At 39.6% G+C, this 27,020-nt stretch overlaps 1 protein-coding gene and 1 pseudogene across 1 annotated transcript in view; one reads left to right on the top strand and one right to left on the bottom strand.

Moving 5' to 3' along the window:
* Nucleotides 1-5,624, bottom strand: part of LOC128773765 (uncharacterized) — a gene marked incomplete at its 5' end in the record, with an annotated part of 111,667 nt that extends 106,043 nt beyond the window's left edge. Inside the window, 3 exon segments of the mRNA XM_053891335.1 lie at nucleotides 2,885-3,577; nucleotides 3,579-4,241; nucleotides 5,574-5,624. Coding sequence (XP_053747310.1) covers nucleotides 2,885-3,577; nucleotides 3,579-4,241; nucleotides 5,574-5,624 — 1,407 coding nt within the window.
* Nucleotides 5,625-5,779: 155 nt separating this feature from the next.
* LOC128773764 (dynein light chain 1, cytoplasmic-like) lies at nucleotides 5,780-25,981 on the top strand (annotated as a pseudogene).
* The last annotated feature ends 1,039 nt before the right edge of the window (nucleotides 25,982-27,020 follow it).

The raw sequence follows: 27,020 nt of genomic DNA, 5'->3' as shown, positions 1-27,020 counted from the left end.
GAGAGCGATGTAGGGTCCCTTCCAGCGCGGCTCAAGGGTCTCTCGGTGGTGCCTCTTGACGTAGACCCAGTCTCCCGGCCTGTACTGATGAGGTGTCGGGGTCGGGCCAGCCTCGTAGATGGCACGGAGGCGCGGCCAAATATCCTCGTGCACCCTCTGGAGCCCCCTCAAGGAAAGAAAAAGTTCTTGATCTTTAAACTCAGCAATAAGTTCAGCTCGAAGGCTGGGAATAACAGGGGGTGGCCTGCCAAACATGATCTCGTAGGGAGTAAAACCCAGAGTGTAAGGAGTGTTTCTAACCCGGTAAAGGGCGTACGGTAGGAGAGTCACCCAGTCCCCGCCAGCCTCCATGGTTAATTTGGTAAGGGTCTCTTTTAGGGTTCTATTCATTCTTTCTACCAGTCCTGAGCTCTGGGGCCTATAAGCACAATGTAATTTCCAGTTTGCCCCCACCGCCTTGGCTACTGCCTGTGTTACCTGCGAGATAAAAGCTGGTCCATTGTCTGATCCTACCATGGCAGGAAAACCATACCTGGGTAAGATGTCTTCTAGTAGCTTCTTAGCCACCGTCTGAGCCGTTTCATACTTGGTTGGGTATGCCTCCACCCAGCCAGAGAAGGTGTCTGTAAATACTAAAAGATATTTATAACCATACTTTCCTGGTTTGACTTCAGTGAAGTTGACTTCCCATTGGGCTCCCGGTCTGGTGCCTCTGAGCCTTGTTCCTTTTTTATTTGATGTGGCCCTCGCATTGGTGAGTTGGCAGGTCTTGCAGGCAGATACAACTTGCTCTATTTTGGTGTCCTGTTGGTGAATCTTGATTCTGGCATGTCGGATTAAGTCTTTTAATTTTTGGGCCCCCATGTGAGTAGACCAATGCATGTGCTCTAATATTGAGACTCCGAGCCGGACTGGCAGCACGAGCTCCTTGTTAGGTGTATACCACCATCCCTTTATCTCCTGGGCCATGGGGAGTTTCTTGATCTGCTGTAACTCCTCCTGGGAGTATTTGGGCAGGTCTGGTAAAACTGGGTCTCCGGGGTCCGGTAGTTGTATGGTCATGGTGGGGACTGAAGTAAGGGCTACTGCCTTGGCTACCTGGTCAGCCTTTTGATTACCTCTAGCTACTGGATTATCAGCTTTTTGGTGCCCTTGGCAGTGGATAATGGCTAGCTTGGCAGGAAGCCATAAGGCCGTAAGCAGGTTAAGTATCTCCTGCTTATTTTTTATAGTCTGTTCTTCTGCCGTCAGTAACCCCCTCTCCTGATAAATTGACCCATGAATATGAGCAGTGCCAAACACATAACGGCTGTCTGTGTAGATGTTAAGCCATTTTCCAGCTCCCAGCATCAGCGCCTTGGTGAGGGCTATAAGCTCTGCTCTCTGGGCTGATGTTCCGGAGGGTAGAGCCTCCGCCCATGTCCGTTTCGGTGACCACCGCTGCACCCGCATACCTGTGTCCGTCTCGCACAAAGCTGCTGCCATCAGTGAACCAAGTAGCCTTGGCATCGGGGAGGGGCCGGTCGGTCAGGTCTGTCCGGAATCCATGTACTTGTTCCAGGATTCCTGCACAGTCATGTAGTGGAGCACCTAGGTCAGGGTCAGGCAGCAGGGTTGCAGGATTGAGGGCTGCACTGGGGTGGAACTGCACTCGTGGAGGGTTGAGTAGGAGGCTCTGGTAATGAGTCACATGTGTGTTGCTCATCCATCTATCAGGAGGCTGTTTCAGGACCCCTTCAATGGTTTGTGGGGTCGTGATCCAGATCTCCTGTCCTAGGGTCAGTCTGTCTGCATCCTTGACTAGGAGTGCTGTTGCCACAATAATTCTTAGGCATGGCAGCCAGCCGGCAGCCACTGGGTCTAGTTTCTTGGACAGGTAAGCCACTGGGTGGTTCCAGGGGCCTAAGGCTTGAGTTAGAACCCCTTTTGCTATTCCCTTATGTTCGTCTACAAAGAGGTAGAAGGGCTTCGTAATGTCTGGTAGGCCCAGGGCTGGGGCACTTAGGAGGGCCTTTTTTAACTGATTAAAGGCAGTTTCTTCTTTTTCAGCCCATTTAAATGTTTTCCCCTCTTTGGTAGCTTCATATAAGGGCCTGGCGATCTCAGCAAAACCTGGAACCCAGAGGCGGCAGTAGCCGGCTGATCCTAGGAATTCCCTCACTTTTCTTCGGGAGGTGGGAGTAGGGATCTTTAGGACAGTTTCTTTTCTGGCATCTGATAACCGCCACTGTCCGCCCTCCAGGATATATCCCAGGTAACTTACCCTCTCCCTGCATATCTGAGCCTTCTTCGCAGATGCCTGGTACCCTAAGGCCCCCAGGGTAGCCAGCATGTCCTGGGTCCCTCACTCACAGTCTTTGGCCATGTTGGCAGCAATCAGGATGTCATCTACGTACTGTAGGAGGGTGAGGCCAGGGTGCTCCCTTCTGTACTCACCCAGGTCCTCATGTAGTGCCTCGTCGAAGATGGTGGGCAAATTTTTGAATCCCTGAGGTAGCCGTGTGCAGGTGAGTTGCCCACTGTAGCCCTCCTCCGGATCATGCCACTCAAAGGCGAACAAGGGTTGGCTCTGGGGTGCCAGGGGCAGACTGAAGAAGGCGTCCTTTAAATCTAGTACAGTATACCAGACCCTGGAAGGCGCCAAGGAGCTCAAGAGAGTATATGGGTTGGGAACAGTTGGGTGTATGTCCGTGACCCTCTTATTTACTTCCCGGAGGTCTTGTACTGGTCAGTAGTCATTTGTATGAGGCTTTTTGACCGGCAGTAGGGGGGTGTTCCAGAGAGACTGGCAAGGAACTAGTACCCCTAGGCTTCGTAGTCTCCGGATGTGTGGCTGGATCCCCTTCCGGGCCTCCTGAGACATGGGGTATTGTTTGATCCTTACTGGACTGTCTCCTGGCTTGAGCTCTACCAGGACTGGGGTCCTATGAGCGGCTAGTCCTATTGCCCCCATCTCTGCCCAAACCGAGGGGAATTCTTGTAGCCATCTGTCTATATTATCCTCTCTCGGGAGTGCCTCCTGGTGGAGGCGGTATTCATCCTCCAGTTTCATGGTCAGGACCTGGATGGGGTGGCCCTTGCCATCGGTGACCTGAGGCCCCCCTTGTCTGAAAGTTATCTGAGCTCCAATCTTGGTCAGTAAGTCCCGTCCTAACAGCGGGTAGGGGCATTCTGGTATTACCATAAAGGAGTGGGATACCCGGCCCGTTCCCAAATCTACTGTTCTTCGGGTAGTCCATGAATACTGGCTCATACCAGTTGCCCCTTGTACCCAGGACTTCTTGCTGGCTAGTTTTCCTTGTGGGGTGCGGAGGACCGAATGTTGTGCTCCGGTGTCGACAAGGAAGTCAACAGGGGTCCCCTCCACTTTAAGAGTTACCCTGGGTTCGGGGAGAGGGTCCGAACCCCGACTCCCCTAATCACTTAGTTCATCTAGCTCTAGGACTTTTACTCGATCAGTCTTGCTTCCCTTCCCACCGGCCCTTTTTGGACAATCTCGGGCCCAGTGCCCTATCTCCTTGCAGCATGCGCACTGATCCTTCTGCAGCCTCTGCTTCCCCCCCTTGGTGGTTCTTTTTACCTTTTCTTGTGTCGTCTGCCAGCTGCCGGAGACGGCAGTCTCGTTCCTCAGGGGAGTCAGCAGTGGTAGCTAGTAGTATTCTGGCCAGGTCTCAAGTCTGCTTACTGCTGGCAGCCGCCATGGCGCGAGCCTGCTTGTCCTCAGGAGGCTCCCGGTTATTATATACCTTTTCGGCTACCACCAGTAAGTCCTGCAGACTTTTTTCTCCTAGTCTATCTATTTTCTGTAATTTTCTCCTAATGTCTATGGCCGATTGGTTTACAAAGGCCATGATAACAGCTGCCTTGCTTTCCGGAGCCTCTGGATCCATGGGGGTATAGGTACGGAATGCCTCCATGATCCGTTCTAAAAAGGCAGCCGGAGATTCATCTTTTCCCTGTTGTACATTTCCTACCTTGGCCAAATTGGTTGGCTTTCTAGCAGCCATTCGGAGACCCCCCATTAGAGTCTGGCGGTAGACCCGGAGCCTCTCCTTACCTTCTGCCGTGTTGAAATCCCACTGGGGCCGACTTAAGGGGAAGGAGGCATCTATCTGAGCCTGGTTGGTGGTGGGATTCCCGTCTGTGCCCGGAACTAGTTTTCGGGCCCCATTGAGGATTCTTTCTCTTTCTTCAGTTGTGAACAGGACCTGCAAAAGCTGCTGGCAATCGTCCCACATGGGCTGATGGGTAAAAAGAACAGAGTCTAATAAATCAATAAGCCCTGCCGGTTTCTTGGAAAACTTAGGATTCTGAGCTTTCCAATTGTAGAGGTCATTAGTGGCGAAAGGCCAATAGTGATGGGGCTGATTCCCCTCCTCGTCTGGGGGTCCGGTGGCTCGCAGGGGCAGAATAGTGGAGTTGGTGGCAGAGGCGGATTGCTCCCTCTGAGCCCTTTGTCTGGTAAAGGGCGGGCTTCCCACTGGAGAGTTTCCGCCTCCCACTCTCAGAACAGTGTCTGCCTCCCCCCGGAGGGGGAGGATGGTGTTCTTCCGGCATCCTAGAGGGGTTATATGGGGGAGGAAAAATTAATTCTTCTTCAGTCCCCCCTTGTAGAACAGGGTAGAGGGGTGCTGAAGGCTGGGTAAGACTTTTCTTCTTCTTTGTCCCCTGCAAAGCAAGAATGGGTTTTGGCTCCGGAGGGAGCGGGGCTAGGAAGGGCTTAAGCCAAGAGGGTGGGTCTTCTACAAGGTCCTGGCAAGTGATAATGTAAGGGAGCTGATCAAGATGGCCCGTCTTAGGCCGAGAGATGATACTCCTGATTTGGTGGATGGTAGGGAGGTCGAAGGTCCCCTCTGGTGGCCACCCGACATTGAAAGTTGGCCACTCGCTAGAACAAAAAAACTGCCACCGACCCTTTCAGACTTCCACACTGAGGTTGTTAGCTCTTCCCCTCACATCCTTAAAGTGATCAATCATAATACTTAGAGGAGTAGTCTGAGTCTGTCCCATAATGTCCATCCAGTAACAGAACAAAACAGAGAAACACAAAAACAGACAAACAGAGGGCCCCTAGAAAGTCTTCCAACTCCATGGAAGCAAAACTGAAAGCTAGCTTAGACCTTTGAGGGAATTCCATGTCCCTCCAAAACCGAAAGCTAGACAACGGCCTCACGCCGACCAGCGGGAGCGACCCGCCTCGTCTCAGACCTTTGAGGGGATTCCACATCCCTCCAAAACTGATGAGGGGATTCTATGTCCCTCCAGAAGGGAGGATCGGAACGTCTTCCGAAACTCCCGGCCTGTGATCCTCCAGTGCGTCCACTTAGACCGCGTCGGGCACTACCAGAATTCCAGAAATGAGCTCACACAGAAAAGACAGAACAAACAGACAGACACTAATCGTGGCCAGTCAGGCTCTCCGGGTCGGGGGTCCCTCAGGGGTCTTGGGGATCCCGGACGAGCCCCCAAATGTTATGCCCAGAATTCGTGATCCTCAAAGACCACTAGGGAGCCGAGTCCGATGCAAAAGCAAAAGAGCCTTTATTCGAGCTAGCTAGAGCTCAATCCCCTACCTGCACCGACGCAGTGGTGAGATATCGGGCACAGAGAGCGAGTTTCAAAAGGACAAAGGTTTTATTGGGGCCTAGGGGCAGTTGGTGAGGTAATGGCTGTGGCCTCAGCAGATTGGCTGGGGAAGGGTCCGAGTCCTGTTAGGCAGGTGGGGGGGGGGGTTGCTCAAGGGGAGGAGGTGTGGTCAAGGTGAAGGACACAGAACAAGATGGAGTCAGCCGGCGTACGCCCACCTTTTCAGCTTAACTTCCAGTGTGATTCTTTGTTCTCCCCCATCGGTAAAATTTCTGTGGAGAAATAATGTATTTACTATGTCAGGTGATGGATATGTTAATTTGCTTGATTGTGGTAATCATTTCGCAATGCAGATATACATCAAATCATTATGTTGTATACTTTAATATAATTTTACTTGTCAACTGTACCTCAATAAAGATGTGAAAAAAATAATTGATCAAATGCAAAGACTTTATTGAAACACAATGCTGGCAATTAAAGTTCAATATAATAAGTGAATAGTTTAAAAGTTCTGCTTTCTTTGTGGCATGTTCTATACTGCTTTCTTTACTTATCTTTTTGGTTCCTATTTTAGAATCACGCTCTATGGGTTGCCACAATGAATTAGGCCCGAGGCTGCTTTGTGTTTGGATCCATTCACCTTCCTTATACAGGCCAAACTGAAACCAGTGTGAGTTCAAGGGGTTAGGGGGCATCTTCTAAGCCTCTTCAACAGCTATCATGTGTTGCTACTCACTGAAGCCCTGGGATGTATGTGGGGGAAAGGTGCAAAGCATTAGAGCAAGTTTAATCAATACACTATACTAAAATTGACATTTCTTCCTTCCTGAGCCTTGGGCCTGTTTCTTTAGATTGACTGTAGCTATTATAAACAGCTAGTAAAGGACTTATGTCTAAGAAGGTGACCTTGAACAAAACAGAAAAATGCAAATCTTGGATATATACCAATGTAATAATTTGTATTTATGTATTTTTGTTCACATGAGAAATACCACAATCTGTTGAGTAGGAAGCTCTTCTCCTTTAAAGAGGATTGGCTAATCCTACAGGATAAAATGAAATAGGCCTTTTTACTGATTGGAGGGACTTTCTCACCTCTCAGAACCTAGATTTCAAGACAGTAGAGATGAGCTGCCTCTAATCACGTGCAATCATGGAAGATATAAATGTCATTCCTGAGCCCAGACCTTTTGATACAAGTGTCAGTGAAAGCAACAAAATCAGTAGCAGCACCAGCAGTTTAAGAAAGTGGACAGTTTCTGGGGAAGCCAATATCTTGGGCAGCAGTTGCTGACAAATTTACCTTCAGAAGTTATATGTGAGTTCTGACCATACTGGCAAGCTGTAAGAGATACCAGTGCTTACCCTAGACATGAAGATAAACATGCCACTCCATAAGACTGTTGTTGGCACCAGTAGTGGTCACTTGTAATGAAATATGTGTCCAGCAAAATAAAGATATTTGGGGTTCAGACCAGAAGCTTCAGGGAAGAATAAGATAAGAAAGGGCAGAAATAAGCTGAAAAATATATTTTGGAATAGACAAGTATAAACTCTCATAAATAAATGACTTGAGGTGGTGGGATGAGGGGGAGTACTATGGACTGAATTGTGTCCATCAAAAATTTATATGCTGGGAACCCTAATCCCTAATGTGATTTTATTTGAAGATGGAGGCTCTGAGGAGGTTAATAAGGTTAAATGAGGTCATAAGAGTGGGGTTACTGTCCTCCTAAGACATAGGAAAGCTCTCTCTCTCCAGCATGTAAAGGCACGGAATGAAGGTAGCATCTACAAACAAGGAAGAGAGCTTTCGCTGGAAACCAAATTAGCCAGCACCTTAATCTCAGACTTCCCATATTCCAAAACCATGAGAAATAATTTTCTGTTGTTTAAGCCACCCAGGCTATGGTACTTTGTTATGGCCCCATGATCAGACTGACACAGATTTTGGTACTGAGAAGCAGAGCGCTGCTGTAACAAATACCTAAAAATGTGTCAATGGAATTAAAGCCGGGTACTGAATAGAGGCTGGAGGATTTTTAAGGTGTGTGCTAGAAAAATCCTGGATTGCCGTGAAGGGACTGTTGGTAGAAATATGGATGCTAAAGGTGATTCTTGTGAGAGCTCAGAAAGAAAAGAAGAGAGCTGTAGAGAAAGCCTCCATCTTCTTAGAGAATACATAATCATGGAAAACATTATTGATAGAAATAAGGACATTAAGGGTCATTCTGACCAAATCTCAGGTGGAAATGAGGAGTAGCTTATCAGAAACTGGAGGAAAGGCAATCATTGTAATAAAGTGACAAAGTACTTGGCTGAATTGTGTTCTAGTTTTGATGAAAGGTAGAACTTCCTAGTGATAAAACTGAATATTTAGTTCTGAAGATTTCTAAGCAAAGTGTTGAAGGTATGGCCTTGCCCCTTTTTAATACTTACAGTAAAATGCAAGAGGAGAGAGATAAATTTAAGGAGTTGTTTAGCAAAAGGAACCAGAACTTGAAGATCTGGAAAACTCTAACCATGTCCATAATACAACAAATAAGGAAGACGGTTCTGAAGAGAACATTAAGGGTGTGGCTAAACAACCATTTGATAAGGAAATTAGTATGGGTATGAACCACAAATATGGTCAGTAACCACAGAAGAAGCAAGCAATAGAAATGGCATTATATCAACAGAAGCACTGCCAGCTGGGACTAAAAGACACAGAAAAAATGAGATCAAATGAAAGAAGGGAAAAATCACCCAGAAGGTGTGTTGGAGATCATCAGGGCTGCCACTTCCCAACACAGGCTCAGAGGCCAAAGCTGCTTTTTCCTCAGTTCCGGAGAATGAGAGCCTTGCCGAGAGCAAAGGGGAAAGGCTATCCATCTGACCTGAATGGGCGGGGTCCCCTCCAGCTCTGTGGGTGACACTGCACCACTGTGGTCCTGAAGGACAGAGCATCAAGCCAAAGAGGATTATTCTCTAGCCTTAAAAACTAATGGAATTTGCCTTGCTAGGTTTTGGGCTTGTTTGGAACCCATAATCCCTTCCTTCTTTCCAATTTTTCCCTTTTGGAATGGGGATGTTTACCCTATGCCTATCCCACCATTATATTTTGGAAGCACACAACTTGTTTGGTTTCACAGGTTCACAGCTGGAAAATAATTTTACCTGAAGATGAACTGTATTAGTTTAGTATTAGTATCTCAAGTGTTACTCAAATCTTATTTAGATGATATTTAGATGAAACGTTGGACTTTAGAGTTGACGCTGAAATGAGTTAAGACCATTGGTATTTTTGGAGTAGAATGAATGTGTTTTGCATGTGAAAAGGACACGCATTTTGGAGGCCCATGGGTGGAATGCCATGGACTAAATTATGTCCCCGTCAAAATTCGTTCTTGAAGCCTTAACCCCAAGTGACTACATATGAAGATAGAGCCTATAAGAGGTAATTAAGGTTAGGTGGCGTCCTGATTTGGTAGGATTAGTGTCCTTATGAGAAGAGACACAAGAGGTGTCTCTCTCTCTCCCCCTCCCCTTCCGGATATATATATATATATATATATATATATATATATATGAAGGCATAGTGAGAAGGAAGCTGTCTATAAACCAGGAAGAGAACCCACATCAGTAACCAAATCAGCTGCCACCTTGATCTTGGAGTTACCAGCCTTCAGAACTTGAGAAACAGATTTCTGTTGTTTAGACTACCCAGCCTAGGGGCACCTGGGTGGCTCAGTCAGCTAAACATCTGTCTCTTGATTTCGGCTCAGGTCATTATCTCACAGTTTGTGAGTTCAAGCCCTGCATCAGGCTCTGTGCTGGCAGCGCAGAGCCTGTTTAGGATTCTCTGTCTCCCTCTCTCTGCCCCTCCCCTGCTTGCCCTCTCGCTTTCTCTCTCTATCAAAAATAAATGAATAAACTTTAATAAAAGACTGACTAACCCCTTAGTATTCTGTTATGGCAGCCCAAGCAAACTAATATGGGGGTGGTGGCAGTGACATGCATTTAGAATGGTTAGGGCTATCAGTATCAGTTCCTTAGACACAGAGATACACAAGAATTCAGATTTACACCACAATTAATATTCAATGGATAGACAGTGGGATTGGGGTGTCAAGTTTTGCCTGGAAAAAGTACACATACTTCTACACTGGAGAATAATCCAACTAGATTAAAGAGTTACTATTTAAGAATGAAAACACACTTGTAGGTGCTATGAGTAATGTCTTACATGGAGCCAGAAGATCTGATATCTGATAGCACAGGCCAAGGTGAATTCATTTGTGACTTCAAAATGTTAGTTAAGTTGCATTTTTGTAGACAAAGTCCCACATGGGGATCAAGGCTCCTACACTGGGAAAATATTTTTGATCAGTGTTTCTTGTTAGTTGCATTCTGATTTCTGGCAGAATGTATATCATTTTTAATGACTCCCTAAAGGCAAAACCTTATGAAGTATAAGCAGAGGGGCAGCACAGGGCTAATGAAAGCCTTGGGATCTCTACAGGATAACAAAAATACAGAGATAAGAGCAGAGAATTGGAAACTTGGGAAATTCAGGGCCCCGAACTTTTGCCTTTTACAAATGTCAGAACCCTGATCATAACATAGAAATGTAAGATATATATTAAGTGGAAAAAAAAGATTACCTGTTTTTTCCTAAACCTTATCGATGAGTTTCTGGTGATATGATATATTTATGTATACTGGGATACACATTTAAACTTAGAAAAAAGTGAGTTTCATGAGAGATTTAATCCAGTTTTTGGAATGGGGAATTGGAAGCCTATTTTAGCAACCACCTTTAAAGAATTAACACATATAAGGGAATGGGTCAAATTACTGACAGTTTTCTTTGGCCATTGGGATTATGAGTGGCAGTGTAATGTGTAGGCTCTCAAGATAGACTGCTTGAGTTTGAATCTTGACTAAAGTGTGATACCTTAGGAAAATTTCTGAAGTTTTCTGCACCATGTTTCTTCATTTGTAGAAAAGTAAATATCAATAACATCTTCTGCCTTTGGCTGTTGTGAGCATTAAATAAAATAATCCATTGGAAAAAATAGCAGAATATCTTATCCATAGTAACTGCTCCAACACTGTTATACTGTTAGGTATTATTTTCTTCAAAAATTTCAGAATCTTCTACAATAAAACTATATTCTTTTATTAGCAGAAAAATGTTATATTGAAAAGATATAACACTATTGGGGCATCTGGGTGATTCAGTCAGTTAAGCATCCAACTCTTGATTTCAGCTCAGGTCATGATTTGTAAGATAGAGCCCCATGTTGTCAGCGCAGGGCCTGCTTGGGATTCTCTCTCTCCCTATCTTCCCCTCCCCTTCTTACACTCTCTCTCTCAAAATAAATAAATAAACTAAATATATATATATGTATATATATATATATACATATATATATAAAACACTATTGAAATATACATAAATATATATCCTTTATTTTGTGTATCTTGCAATTTTAGATTTGGACATACTTTTAGTCATTTATTTTGTAATCCAGCAAAACTAATCTGGATTCTAGACAAATAATATATATACAATCTACATTTTAATGTTCATAGCTCTTGCATTTCATTTCTGACAGTGGTCCACTGTGGGAGTTTATACATGTTATATAATCCCTCTATGTAAAATGAGGATAATAATACCGAGTTTGTATGGTTGTGGTGGTGATTAGGTTAGGTAAACAGGAAAGGCTTCTCCTTGCATAGTGGCTGGCATACAAAAGACATTTAATCAGTATTAGTGACCATCATCTTCTACTCACCTTAACAAGTTAGACCAAGTAGTCTGGCATGTACTACGTTTCAGTACAGTTGTTTTTCAATATTGAAATCCAGTTCAGGCCACAATATCTTCCTGCCAATGTTTCATGTAGGCAATTTCCAAATATACATAGATTGTGTAGCCAAAACACACTTGTATCAACTTTTTATTTTGCAATAACCATGGGGCAATCTGCAATATATACCTTCAATGTCAATTTTCTGTGTGGTGCATAAATGATTATCTCAAGAAGTTCCCTAAGGAACATCCACTCACTGAAATTAAAGCATGTTCAGTCTGAAATTCCATTACCTGGGCAATTTGATCAGGCTAAAGGTGTGAGTCATAGAAATCTTTTAATATCAAAGCTTCCATATAGGTGTCATATTACCATCTGAGGTATGAAGTGGTAGACAATGGTTTATAGCATATTTATTTATTCAAAGTTTATATATCTGTTTTGAGAGAGAGAGAGAGCATGAGTGGGGGAGGAGCAGAAAGAGAGAGAGAAAGAATCCCAAGCAGGCTCTGTGCCGACAGCGTGGCTCTATCTCATGAACTGTGAGATCATGTCCTGAGCCGAAACCAAGAGTTGGATGCTTCACAGACTGAGCCACCCAGGTGCCCCTATTTTTGCTTAAAATACACAGATACTACCTCTATTATGGTATAATTAACTTTTCATACTTACCCTGTGAAGAATCTCAAAAGAGACTTAATATACATTGTGAACACGCCAATTAAAGATATTATGAAATGTCTTGAGATTTATAATGATAGAAAAGACTTTTTGTCAATTTCTGTTTATTTTTATTTTGTGTATGAAATTACTCTTGAGTAGTTAACAATCAGTATCTCAATGCCATCTGGCATTTTGTGGATAAGCACATCTCCAAAATCATAAGGTGAAATATCAATTGTAAAAAACAGAGGTTTATGTTCTCTGTAATGTACTAGGACAGGCTCTTAAGTCAATAACTGTTTGCTAGTATCAAAAAAATCCTTAAAACTAGAAATTCATTGCCATAGAGTATCAGACAGCCCTACTCTCACAATCCAAGAAGTGCTACAGCTCAGCAGAAATTGCCTTTTGTGAAATAGAAGTTGATACACTGAAAAATGCCAGAAGCCCCTTGAAGCCTACCCATTCCTAAAGATAGTTTGAAGATCCATTTTTGTTTTGAAGCGGGTAACTTACCGATTCTACTAAGTGAACATTAGCAGCACTGATGTAATAGACTATGTTTTCCAAATTCTGAGCCTTTTCATTCTCTAAACCTGAATTCCTGATGTGTAGTGATTAAGGGCAGCAATCTTTGACGTTAGGGAGACCTTGGTTTGAATCCTGCCTCCATCAATATCTTGTGACACTTAATGAATTACTTAATCTCTCTGAGTCTCAATTTTCTCATCTGTTAAGTGGTAATAGTCCTCAAGTTTGTTTACAAGGATTAAATGAGTTCATATAATGATCTCCAATTCATTAGTCTATCTATTTCTATCTTCTGCACCCAGAACTTCGAAGTAGCAATGATCAAGATTAACAATGGCATATTAAAATATTATTTACATATTATTGCAAATAATTTTACTTATAGAACATATAATTAATATATTGCCCTCTCAACAGCATTTAACCCAACTAGACATGCCCTCCTGAAGCACTCTCCTCTCTTCATTTCTGGGACACCACATTCTCTTGACTGTCTACTCCTTTTTCTCAGTCTCCTTTGCCAGTCCAACATTCTCTGTGCAGTCTTAAATCTTGGTGTGTTTGACGACTTAATCTTAGGATCCTTCTCTTCCATTCTGCTCTTTTCTCTCCTCTTCACTCTTCATTTTTCCTCTATAATCACTGTCTAGGAGACTCAATTCTAGTATCGTGGTTTTAAATACTATTAGTTTCTTGATGATTTCCAAATTTCCATCTAAAACCCAGACCTCTGTTCTGATCCAGATTTGTATTTTGCAACTTTTTGACATCACACCACTTAGATATTTGATAGGCATCCAAAGTTAGTGTGTCAAAAAAGACCTCATGATTTTCATCCAAAATCAAGAACAACAACTTGTTGCTCACTTAGTTACCCTCAGTTTAGTAGATGTACCACTGTAAAATTTCTGTTCCTCAAACTGAAAACCTAGAATTCATCATCAATTTGTTGCTTTCTTTAATTCTCCACCTCCAATGCATCACCAAAACCTGTGGCTTTACCACCAAAATAAGTCCCCAATCAGTTCACTTCTCACTACCCATTCTCCCCACAATAAATAGAAGAAAATTCTGAAAATGCAAATCAGATACTATCTCTCCCCTGCACTGAATACTTCAATGGAGCCCCATTGCTCCCAAGATAAAATCTGTATTTCTTACTCAGCCTAGAGGGTTTTTAAATGATCTAGTTCCAGACCACTTCTCCAACATCATCTCATGTAATTTCTCCTCAATAAGCTCTAACAAAACAGGCCTCCCTCTCTAACATCCTAAACTCCTTTGTAACCTATGCCTGGAATGTTTTAACCCCAGATCCTGATTTATTTTTATCTCAGTCCAAATGTCACCACCTTAGAGAGGTCTTTATTAACTTCCCTTACCCGGTTATACTATCTTGTCACCTTGTTTACATTCTTTAGAATACCTAATATAATCTACAATTATCTTGTCTATTTACATGCATATCTGTTACCTCAAGTACAGTGTAAGCTCTATATGAGCAAGGATAATTTTTCCTAGAATAGTTTTTCTTCCTCAGAAGTGCTCACCATATATTTGTGAAATGAATAAAGAATATATATATATATATATATGCACTTAAAACAATGGCTGTGTTCAAAAAATAGTAGCTATAAATGTTACTCAATAAAATGAAGATAAGGATGAGGGAAGAGGAAAAGAAAGAAGGAGATGGATAAGGAAAAAATAGAGGGAGAACATAGGAAGAGGGTGAGAAATTTCTTAAGTCTTTCCATAAATTTATACTTTGTTAATTAAATGATAAAGGCACAATGCATAGAATTCCAAACAACAACAACAACAACAAAAAACTTATTTCCATTGAGCTATGGAAAATCACAAGGGGAAAATAAATTTTGAACTGACAGATAATGTCAAATAGCCCTCTCACTATGAGGGATATTTGGTCTCATTTGTAGCATCATTTCTCATATTGTTAACAGGGCACTGACATTCTCCACCAAATATTGCACATCAGTAAGCTTTCCTGCGAGAGACCACTTGGGTTATTCAAACTCTAGAAATGTTTTTCTTCTTTGGAGAAACTGGCACATCTTTTATTTACAAGTGAATAGACAACCTTAGTTGGAATGATGCTAATTCTGGCTTATAATACCTCCCAAAGAATGCCGTTAAAGTCTGTAATTTGGTATTTTAATGGATTTGTTAGACAATGATTCCAAGAGTTATAAACTACTTTCTACCGCAAAGGTTTCTATTTAAGCTCCTCTATCTCTAAATTCAAGCTGCTTTGAGCAGGAGCACTCCTGTCTATCTATCTATCTATCTACCTACCTATATAGATATATCTATATAGGTAGGTAGATAGATAGATAGATATAGGTAGATAGATATAGATACAGATATAGATTATGTATGTATATATATAGATATAGATATATGTATGTATATATATATGTATATATAGATATATATCTTCCACATTAATCTTGATTGGTACCATAGTTTATGTAGTGAATTATTCTGCAAATAGTTTGAACCCTACTTTCCTGTTATGCTAACATGTTGTCAAAGGCTCTCTGTCTTCATGTTATGTTCTTCTTTTATAATATAAACTGTGTTGCTTGGTTTTTTATTATTACATATATTTTCTTATACAATTAGGGATATTAAATCTGGTGTAATCGTTTAGAACCATCATTGAAGAGTCATTGCATGAACTCTGCAAAGTTAATCTAAACACATTCTGTCTCTATTCCTCTCTCCCTCTTCCTTCTTCCTTCCCCTTCCCTCCTTCCCTCCTTCCCTCCTCCCCTCCCTTTCTTCCTATATATTTAGGTATGAATATTTACTCTGTATTGCAGTGTTGAAGAAGATATCACAGTACTAAACCATTAACAGGAGCGTCCTCATTAGTGTAAATTAAATCTCTGAACAGTTAGTGATGATAATTATAAGGTGTTTCTTTAAAAAGCAACATTTTAATCAATTACCTTATTTCCAGTAAGAATGGTATGTGTGATGCCTTATTATTCTATATATTAGCACCACATCAAGTAGTTATGGCTATATTTTTTGGTTCCAAGATAAAAGTAGAGCCTTAGTGTATGAGTCCCATCAAGCAGGTTGGCTGATATCAAACTCTTCAACATGCCAAAAAGCAGTCATTTTAATATGTTGTGACCTCAGTTTCCAGTGTGGACTCCCTATCCAACTGTTTGCTAGAAGTGTTGACAGTAGATATACATTATCTTCTGTTATCACATTTTCTTCTCAAAGAAATTCCATACTTCTTACTGTAAATCTAAAACTGTAATTTAACTAAACAGTCTATCTTTTTAATAACACACTTCTCTATGCTAAACCTAACCAAAACCATAACAGCCTAAAACTACAGAGATCTAAAGAAAATAAAACACTAACCAGGACTCAAGCACAACACAGATATAGATGTATAAGCACAGTTCCCTTTGCTACACACAACAGATTTAGAAATATGGACTTTAAGGGGAGCCTGGGTAGCTCAGTCGGTTAAGCTTCTGACTTCAGCTCAGGTCATGATCTCACAGCTTGTGGGTTTGAGCCCTGCATCAGGCTCTGTGCTGACAGCTCAGAGCCTGGAGCCTGCTTTGGATTCTGTCTCCCTGTCTCTGCTCCTCCCCCACTCACGCTCTGTCTCTGTCTCTCTCTCTCAAAAATAAATAAACATTAAAAAAAAAGAAATATGGACTTTAAGTAAACAATTCTCCATCCTCTTCCTCCCACAGTTTTTTTCATTTTCATGGGCTTTTGGCCTGGATGTTTCTAAATTGCTGGACAGTTAAAATACTAAATATCCAGTTTCTTTGGAAATGAATCCCACTGAATAGGGAAAGGGTTACATTAGGCAGGGAGAGATAAGGGACCTTCAGGGAGGCAGACAGCAGCTACAAGTGGGAGGCTGAAGAAGCTGCAGCAGGGGAGTTTGGGGAGAAAGAGAAGATAAACGTGTTCCGGACCTGCCTGGGCTAGGTGCCATGTGTGAGGTCTCACAAACTTTCTGATAAGGTCCCAATAGAAAGCCACGGGCAGATATCCCCAGTGGCCCCTGGGGACCCCTCTCACTCTTGAGAGCTTTATACTTTCCCTCAATAAATTCTACCCTTTGCTCACTTTCTGTTATCTGCAAGATTCATTCTTTGACTCCGTGAGACAATGACCAGCGTCTCTCCCACCCTCCTGTAACACCACCAGGAGTCATCAAATTTTGCAGAACTGAGAACTTTAATTATTTTACCTCCAACTCTTCTTCAGGAGCTTTAAGTAGTGTGGAAGTAGTAAAACTGTTACACCTGCTAGCCATAAAATGAGCAATACAAAAGATAATATGTTAACTTCAGGGTGGGAATTAACGTAATGTGCACATCATGTTTTTTGAATGAAACTTTCAAAATTGGAGACTATCATATAGTCAGTGAATCTTTTAGGTGGGGCTTTTTAAAAAATCATTTATATAAGGCCATGTTTCTCAAAATATTCTCTCGTGGAACATGTTCTGTGAGATGCTATACAGAAAAAAAAAATGTCTACTTGTCAAATTCTACTTTTAGGAGTTCCTGCACTGTACATTCTTCTCTAGAAGATTTACAGTGCTATTAGTATATTAAAGACAGGGTCATGAGCAGCAGTAATAAAACATTTAACCTTGCTGAACTGAGAGATCTCTGAATGTATTTGCCTTCTTAATATTCTTTCCTCCCACTCCATGTGACCCTTACCTATTTATCCTGAAGAACTTGCTATAGAAATGTTGATGAAACAATTTTTTAAAAATTTTTTTGTAATGTTTATTTATTTTTGAGAGACAGAGAGAGACAGAGCACGAGTGGGAAAGGAGCAGAGAGAGAGGGAGACACAGAATCCGAAGCAGCCTCAGGCTCTGCACTGTCAGCACAGAGCCCCATGCAGGGCTTGAACTCACCAACCGTGAGAACATGACCTGAGCTGAAGTGGGCGCTTAACTGAGGGAGCCACCCAGGTGCCCAGAAACAATTTCTTTTCTAAGCCAAATGGGGGGCCATGCCTGTTTCAAAGACCCAGTCTTTTCCCAATCCCCCCAACTAATTTATTCTTCAGATAATTTTTCTTAACAGCAATATTATTAAAATGATATTGTTTCCTTTCAAAACTGAATCCTTAAATGTCAGTGCAATAAAACACAAAGGGATACAACAGTCAATAACTGCTTCCTTCTTACCAGTCTGCCAATTAATAGTCAATTCTTTAATTTACTCGAAAATCCTTCTCTTGACACTATTTCTATCCTCAGAACAAAGTTTCATCTCTCACTTTCTTTTCATTGCCAAAGTGCCAGTTGGTTGCTAGTCCCATCAAGTCTACATCAAATAATCCTCTTGAATGCACTTAAAAATGATACATATTTCCACACCTCTCTGCCTCTGCTTATTTTCTTCAATCCAGAATGAAATGAGCTTGTTCCAACTTTTCATTTGTTGAATTAACAAGCTATTTTTTCCAGTTTTATATATAACTTGCTCTTGAATCTTTCTTAGTCACTTTTTTCGTAATGAATCTTTCATTTGTTTGCATTTTTATAGAAAATTGCTTATGCAACTAATCCTGCTTAAAACTATATTTAATTTTGTTTCATATAAAACTGTTTTTTACTATGTTTACAGACTGTAAATCTCTTGAGAGCAGGAGACCATGAATCATTCTACTCTATATTATGTAGAACAGCATCTTACACAAACTGGCATTAAATATACATTTGGTGATTGAGTAAATGTCAATAAATTGAACATTGAAGAGAGTTCTATTTATTCCCATGGAGAAAGACATACACTTAAATTCTAAATTTTTTATAATAATAAAACCCTGAATTTAACCAGAACCTGTAGCTCTCTTTCTTTAAGTTGCACACTCTTCTTTCTTTAATTTTTTAATCTGTACAACTCTCTCTTTATTCTAGAAAAAGGAGTATTTTTTCCCAAATGTTCTATAATCTATCACTTCAATTATATTTTTCATTAAATAGCATCAAATTCCTCTTGTCTGAGTTATATGACTAATTTCTCTGCTTGCACCATCATATTAAGTTAACACAGACATTGGGCATATAGGAAATATAGGGAATTAATGCAAAATAAAAAGCTGACCCATAAAAATTAATAACAATAACACTATTTTCATCTATCTCTCTTTCTCCCTCCTCTGCCCACACTCTGGAGCTCAGAATGCTGCATAGTTAAAATGTAATATCAAAAGAGAAAAACATTATCATAATACACAAGTTCAAATACTCAGGTAAAGCCCCAATGAGCACCATCTTCTTAATTTTCTCAAAAGTGCTAACAACAAAAGGAGTAATAATAAAAGAAACCCACAAAGATGGGCCCAAGGCAGTGCTGACATTAGTGAAAAGAAGAATATAGTATTCAAGGAATGGTATTAGTGACTTCAGATATTTATGAGTTATTAAGTGAAGAGAAATGACCAATGCAAAATTGCTAAAGAGAGAGGATGTAAGGCCAACATTTTCCCTGGTCATTGCTCTCTTTCTTTAACTGAGTTATCAGATGAACTTAATTATGAACATAAAGTGTAATAAACCATAGTCATTCCTTCAATTCAACTTTGAAAATAATCCAGTTGAAAGTTAGCTCTAGGGGCATCTGGGTGGCTCAGTGGGTTAAGCGTCCAACTCTTGGTTTCAGCTTAGGTCATGATCTCACAGTTCCTCTGTGCTGACAGCGTGGAGCCTGCTTGAGATTCTCTCTCTCTCTCTCTCTCTCTCTCTCTCCCTCTCTCTCTCTGCCCCTCCCCTCTGCTCACTCTCTTTCTCTCTCAAAATAAATAAATAAACTTTATAAACATTTAAAAGTTAACTCTAAAATATAAATATAAAATTTTGAAAACACACATAAATCTCCCAACAGACACCAGTTAAACTGAGATGGCATATTTTCTACAGTTATCAGACATCAAACTAATATAAACACAGAACAGCACATTTTTGGAAAGATATCTAACAAAACTTTTACTTGATTCACTTTGATTCTCTGCTTCTCAAATATGCTTCACAGAGAATTGTTGCATGTCCCATGGTGTTAAGATCATTTTCCCTTATAACTCTTAGTAAAACCCCCAAGCCACCAAAGTACACCACAATTCCCAAACTCCCAGATCTTAAGATTTAAAAACAATGAACTAAACCAAAACAACAACAACGACAACAACACACATACAAACATTCTTCAAGATTCCTTCATGTAGAAAGAAACACACTTCTCAAGATGAAAAAATTTTCCCACTCAGTATACAAACACTGGTCCCAAAATGCCAACATCCTGAAGCCTTGGGAAAGAGGCCCAGGCTGCAAAATAAAATCTCTCATCTCCCTGTGGGTTACAGAACATAAATAACACCAACACAGAGCTAATAAGTGGACTCATTTACCCTTTGCTGTGGCTTTCAGGAAACCTTTCATCAAATTTATTGCCAGAGCTGCTGCACATTATTGTGTTCTTTATTAGGCATTCTTCTCCCTGAAGATTAATTCAGGACTTTATGAAGCTGCGTGTTCCAGAGTAATAGATGATTGCAAGTAAGTTAAGAGGTGTCACATTCACATCACTATAAACACATGGAATTGTGGTCAAATATCTGATGACATTCTTACATAGTATATTGGCTTAAACTCAGCTGACCATGTATTAAACTCTCTTTTTAGACCACTGTCAAAGTGGAAATGTTTAGGGGACATTCACATTTGAGGGAGATAGATAATGCAGAATAAAAATAGTTGTAGTGTGTTCCATCAGCCATGTTTATAAGATGACAATACAACTTTTAGGAAAGTGAAATATTCTGTCAAATCACAGGGTATTATTTTTTATCTCCCTGACATCATCTGTGCTGAAAAACTATATTGAACTGATAAAAATGAACCAGATGTTATATATATATATATATATATATATATATATATATATATGACCTAACTTCTATGGAGATGAATTGGTACTGGGTAAACTTGTACATCTGAAGCCAACTTTGAATTTACAATAGGATGCTGCCATAAATGAAACTAATTTTTTTTCTAGACAACTTCAAATTTAATCCATCCATCCATTGAACAGCTATTGGGTATCTACTATCTGTTAGGCACCCTTCAAGGTACCAGGGAAACAGTTTTTTTTTTCATTGAAAAAAAAAGGGTTAAGGGTTAAGTTGAGTGTATAGTTTAAGTTTTATATAATTAACAAATTAAAGATTGATTAACTTGACCATTTAAATATTATTTAGGCATCTGCAAACAGAGCTGTATCTAAATCACAAAGCACAATGCTGGAGCTTTAGTAAATTCCAACTAGCATAGTCAACATAGAGAACCCATCTGTGCTATCTATACCTCAAGGTAGACTTTTGATAATGTTGTTTGGTCAAATTTACTGGAAAAATGCCTTTTTTTGTTTTGAAAAATTTTTTGTATATATTGAGCTCAATGTCAAAATAGTGTTTGCATAGTTTTGCTGAGATTAATATCTATAGGGCATGCCTTTCATCTTTAGTGTAAATGACATCAAATAAAAAGAATTATTTAACAAAAACAACATATACTTCTAAAAGCACTTACTATGTGACAGACACTATTCTAAGAGAGACACAAGAAAATCTCTTACATTTTAGTTTAGTTAACTTTGAACTATAAATCTTAGAAATTTGAATTACCTACAGTCATGATTTCTTGACAGTTTATTCTAGGTGCCCTATACTTAAAAGGCACTTATTTGGAAGGAAAACAAATCTTATTTTTTATCATTCTCCTAAAAGAGATTCCTTTACAGTTATTATTTGTGTAGGGCTTAGAGTTTTACACATGTTAGCTTTTCTAACTAAATGGGCACAGCAATCCCTTTATAATTCTAAAATTCAATGATTCATTCACTCACAATTAGAAAAATAGCACCTGCTGGTGAAAATTATGGCTACACAGATAATAGGGGATAAAAAGTAAAACTGAAGGGTCTAAAGATGGGCTGTAGTTAATTAGTCTGAAATAAAATTTTCATTATTTTTCTTGATTTGGCTTCACCAGTGATAGTAAGCCATACAAACAGATTGGTTGTGTTTTTCTTATTATAATTATTATTTTTAAAACTTCCTTCTGCAAACCATTTCCCCCTATCAAAAATGTTCCATTATTTCTAGAACAATTTGTTCACTGCTCAACAGGAAATAATGAGTGGATTCTTATGTTAAAAATAATACAACTGTATAGAACTAGGTTATTTCTATGTGGAAATATACTGAAGCAATATCTGAAGGGTCTAAATAAGTCTACTCTTTTAATTCCTGTTTCCAGATTGATTTACAAGTTTCCTTCATGCCATTCTTATTGGATCATTTTCCAGGCTAAAACCTCCTAATTAGTTCTTATAAGCTTTTCTTGGACAGGCTTACTAGAAGTTGTTTGTTAGGCTGTGAATACAGTAGGATCTCTTTTAGTTTTATATTAGTATTATTATTTCATATTTTCAGCTATTTATGGATCAAGGTAGGACAATTTGGCAAAACTTTTTTTAAAACCTTGCATATTTTAGAGCCAACTACATAATTTCATATTCTTTCTCAAATCTGTAACAGCATAGCAAAAATCAAAAACAAGCAAACAAACAAACAAAACCTTAGAAACTCTGGAAAACAGGGTGCATTTTTATAAAAGCCTACAAATTATTCTTGTTGATAAAAATATCCTTTGGGTATAACATGTTAAAGGTCAGAAATGTGTGAAGCGGCAATAAGATTTTATAGATTCATATGTAGAAGTAGAGAATATAGAAATCAACTGTTATACGTACTCTTAACTATTATGACAAATGATTCAATTAAACCGTCTCCACTCAATTGCAATAGCCATTTGATAATAATTCATCCTTTTTATCCTTCAAAATGAGCAGGAAGACATATATTCCTTGTTTTGTTGGGATGGCAAAGTAAGGAGCTCAGCAAAAAGCAATAATAAAACTGGACAGATTCATGAAAAACTAACTTCAGGACTCTTGATTGGCCAAAGCCATACAAAACATTGAAAAAAGTTTGTTCAAGAAAAACCACTAAACCTTAATAAGGACAATGGGAGGGTATGGCAGTTCAACCTGGGGCTGCTTCTATCTCCAAGCTCCAGCTCCATGTTGTAATAACCCTACCAGTGCAAGATAGGCCATAAAGTCTTAGAAGTCTTATAGTGTAAGGCAGCTGTCTTGATTTAGAGAAAGAATAAAAACTCATAGCCAGAGGTATTGTCACCGCCACTATTGATATTGCTAAAAAACAATCAGAGAAGGTTATTTATTCCTATCTGAACATGAAGCCTTGTGCACCCAGAAAGGAGTGACTTTATAAGGACTGACTTCTGATTGAAGTTAGAATGTGTACCCTAATCTACACACAGATGGATAAGCAAAGGGTGTAAATCTTATTCACTTAAGGAGTTTAAGCATAAATTTTAATCAATCGCTGGTTTACCACTAATTTATGATGACTCCGAGGTAACTCCTATGAAAGCAGTATTAAAAGTAAGATAAAACCAGGGGTTCCTGGGTTGCCCAGTTGGTTAAGCGTCCGACTTCACCTCAGGTCATGATCTCGCGGTCCGTGAGTTTGAGTCCTGTGTCAGGCTCTGTGCTGACAGCTAAGAGCCTGAAGCCTGCTTCAGATTCTGTGTCTCCCTCTCTCTCTGCCCCTCCCCCACTCACACTCTGTCTCTGTCTCTCAAAAATAAATAAACATTAAAACAAATAATAATTAAAGTAAAATAAAAACAATGAAATAATTAAAAAATAGCACAAAGGCATCAGTGGCCACACAGTACATGGGATACAGGGGAAACAGGCTCTAAAGAATTAGTCTAGGCAAGACACCAAACAAATAGGCCAAACAGACAAAAGATAACAACAACAACAACAACAACAACAACAAAAATCCATACAGGGGATCCAAATCCATAGGCACTAAGCTAATTCCTCTAAAATTATCAGTTTTCAACAAAAACTTTACAAGACATGAAGAGAAATAAGAAAATGTAACCCATATGCAGAGAAAAAATACAATCAAGAGAAACTGTCCCTCTAATAGTGTCCAGATGTTGGACTTAGTAGAAAAATACTTCAAAGCATGTATCACAAATGTTCTTAGAGAAATAAAGAAAACCATGCTTTAAAAATTAAAGGAGCATGTGTTGACAATGACTCAATAAAGAATATTAATATAGAGACAAAATATATTTTAAAAAACACCAAAAGGAAATGTTACAATTGAATAGTACACTAGCTGAAGTGAGAAATTTGCTGGAAGAGCTCAACAGCATATTTGAGCTGAGAGTGGAAAGAATCACTGGAGTTAAAGATAAATCAATAAAGATTATTCTATCTGAAGAAGAAAAAGAGGACAGAGAGAGAGAGATGAATGGAGCCTCAGAGACCCTCAGGTCGAGGCAAACCGTACCATCATATGCAGAGCAAAAATCTTAGAATGAGAAGAGCAACATCAAGGAGCAGAAGGAATATTTGAAGAAATAATGGCCAAAACATTTCCAATTTAGAAGAGAAATTTTCATCTATACAGCCTAGAAACTGAATTGAATCAAAATAAGGTAAACATAGAGACCCATGTCTAGAGACTTGTAGACAAGTGGTTGGGAGACAAAGACACAGAGAAACTCTTTAAATAAAGAGAAAGAACAACTTATCACTTATAACAGAACCAAAGTAAGATAAATAACTTACCTCTAATCAGAAATAATGGAGGCCAGGAGGTAGTGAGTTGGCATATTCAGTGTGTGGGAAGAAAAAAATGCCTGCCAAATATTTTATATCCAGTGAAATTTTTCTTCAAAAGTGAATATGCAAAAAAAGACATTCCTATATAAACAAAGATTGAGAGAATTTGTAGCTATCAGATCTGCCTTGCAAAAAATCCAAAGAAAGTCCTTCACAATGAAAAGAAACAACATAACACAAAGAAACAAAAAGCATTGGTAAAGGTAAATGTAAACATGAGAGTATAAATGTATTATTTTATTTTTTCTTCTAATTATTTTAAAAAATAATTTCATAAAGCAATAATGATAAAACTGTATTAGTAGCTTTATAACATATAAATATATAGGACAATAATTGCACTAAAGTGGGATGAGAATAGAGCTACAATGGAGCAAATATATTTACTGAAATTCAATGAGCGTCAACCTGAAGAATATTATAAGTAAAAAAGAATATTGTAAGCTGCGTAAGTTGTGTCCCCCAAATTCATATGTTGAAGCTCTAGCCCCCAACTTAAGTGGATTTGTATATAGGGCTTCTAGAAAATAATTGAGGTTAAATGAGGTCATGAGAGTAAGATCCTAATCCAACAGGACTAGTAGAGTTAAAAAAAGAGGAAAGGGGAGATCTCTCTCTCTCTCTCTCTCTCTCTCTCTCTCTCTCTCTCTCTGTCTCATTCACACAGTGAAGAAAGACCCTGTGAACACAAAATGAGAAAGTGGCTATTTGCAAGCTTGGAAGAGAGATTTCAGAAGAATCCAAACATGCAGGCATCCTGATACCAGATTTTCAGCCTCCAGAACCATGAGAAAATAAATTTCTGTTGTTTAAGCCACTCTTTCTATGGTATTTTGTTATAATACCATATAATACAGCCTGAGCCAACTGAGACATAAACCCTATAGTAACTATTAAGAAAGTAATCTTAAAAAACAGTAAAAACAAACAAACAGCAAATTAAATTGCAATTAAAGTGGCACAGCAAAAAATATCTATGCAACAAAATAGAGGTCAACGAAAGAGAAATGTAGGAACAAAAAGATGTGAAACATGTAAAAAACAAGTAGTAAAATACAGATATAAATTCTCAACAAAATACTATGAAGCTGAATACATAAAACTTTTAAAAAGCATTACAGAGTTGTGCCACCCTACAGTAGTCAAGGTAGCTCCCAAGAGGGTCTGAGCTTTGCCAGCCCCTCTCCCAGGAGACCTTTGCAGTTGGCCACTCCCAGCTCCTTGGTAACCTGGTGCAACGGAAAGGCCCGAAAGGCCGTGATCAAAAACACCAGTATGTTGGGGGAGATACAACAGGACTCCGTGGAGTGTGCTACTCAGCCACTGGAGAAATATAACATAGAGAAGGACATTGTGGCCCATATTGAGAAGAAGTTTGATATGTACAACCCCACCTGACACGGCATCGTGGGGAGGAACTTGGATAGTTAGGTGACACAAGAAACCATTCATCTACTTCTACCTGGGCCAAGTGACCATTCTTCTGTTCAAATCTGGTTAAAAGCATGGACTGTGTCACATACCCAGTGACCCATCCAAAAGCAAGGACTGCAGCCTGAATTCCAAATACCAGAGACTGAGACCTTCAGCCTTGCCTAAGAGAACACTTCAATCTTTGAATCTTTATTGTGTTGTTTTGTACAGGGCATTCTCTGTGCAAATTTGTTGTGGTTATAAAAACAATTAGCAAAACAACTTTCATTTGTATTTACTTTCTATTCCAAACCTCTGTCCCATATTTTTCTCCTCAAAATATATTCCTTTCAAAAACTAGAAATCAGTTGAAGAAGTGAAAAATAAATAAATAAAAAAACAAAAAAGCATTACATACAATGACCAGTCATCCTTGGAATGTCAGGTGGTTTTAACCTCAAAATATTAATTAATGTAATACATTTTGTTAACAAAGAGCAAAGCCACATAACTCTCTCAATAAGGAGAAAAAAAATGGCAAAATCTAACACTAATTTATAATAAAAACTCACCTAACTACTAAAGGATGGGGACTTGGTGAACACCATAAAAGACATTTATTAAAGGGGTGCCTGAGTGACTCAGTTGGTTAAGCGATCGACTCCTGATTTAGGCTTAGGTCATAATCTTGCAGCTTGGTGGGTTAGAGCCCTAAATTGGGCTCTGTGCTGACAGCATGAGGAGCTTGCTTAAGATTCTTGCTTAAGATTCTCTCTGTCCCACCCCCATCCCCCTCTCTGAAAATAAATGAATGTTTTTTTAAAGACATCTATTAAACACTTAAAACCAACGTCATGCTTAATAATAAGAGACTGATTGCATGACACCTAAGATTGGGAACAGAACAAAGATGTCTGCTTTTGCCACTTCTATACAACATTATAAATAGTGATTTAGGTCAGTGAAATAAGAAAAAAAAAAAGAAGAGAGGGGATAAAAACATTCAGACTGAAAAGAAAAAAACAAAAAAAGACTCCCTATTGGCAAGATCTTTAATGTAGAAAATCTTAAAAATAGGCTTTCCTACACACACACACACACACACACACACACACACACACACACATTACTAGCACTAATAAACACGTTTAGAAACGTTGCAGAACACAGGGGTGCCTGGGTGGCTCAGACGGTT

This window comes from Panthera pardus, unplaced genomic scaffold (genome assembly GCF_024362965.1).
Source record: "Panthera pardus isolate Hobbes unplaced genomic scaffold, ASM2436296v1 HiC_scaffold_27, whole genome shotgun sequence".
Classification (NCBI taxonomy): domain Eukaryota; kingdom Metazoa; phylum Chordata; class Mammalia; order Carnivora; family Felidae; genus Panthera; species Panthera pardus.
Note: the sequence above shows the minus strand (reverse complement) of the source record. Positions and strands in the feature narration are given on the sequence as shown.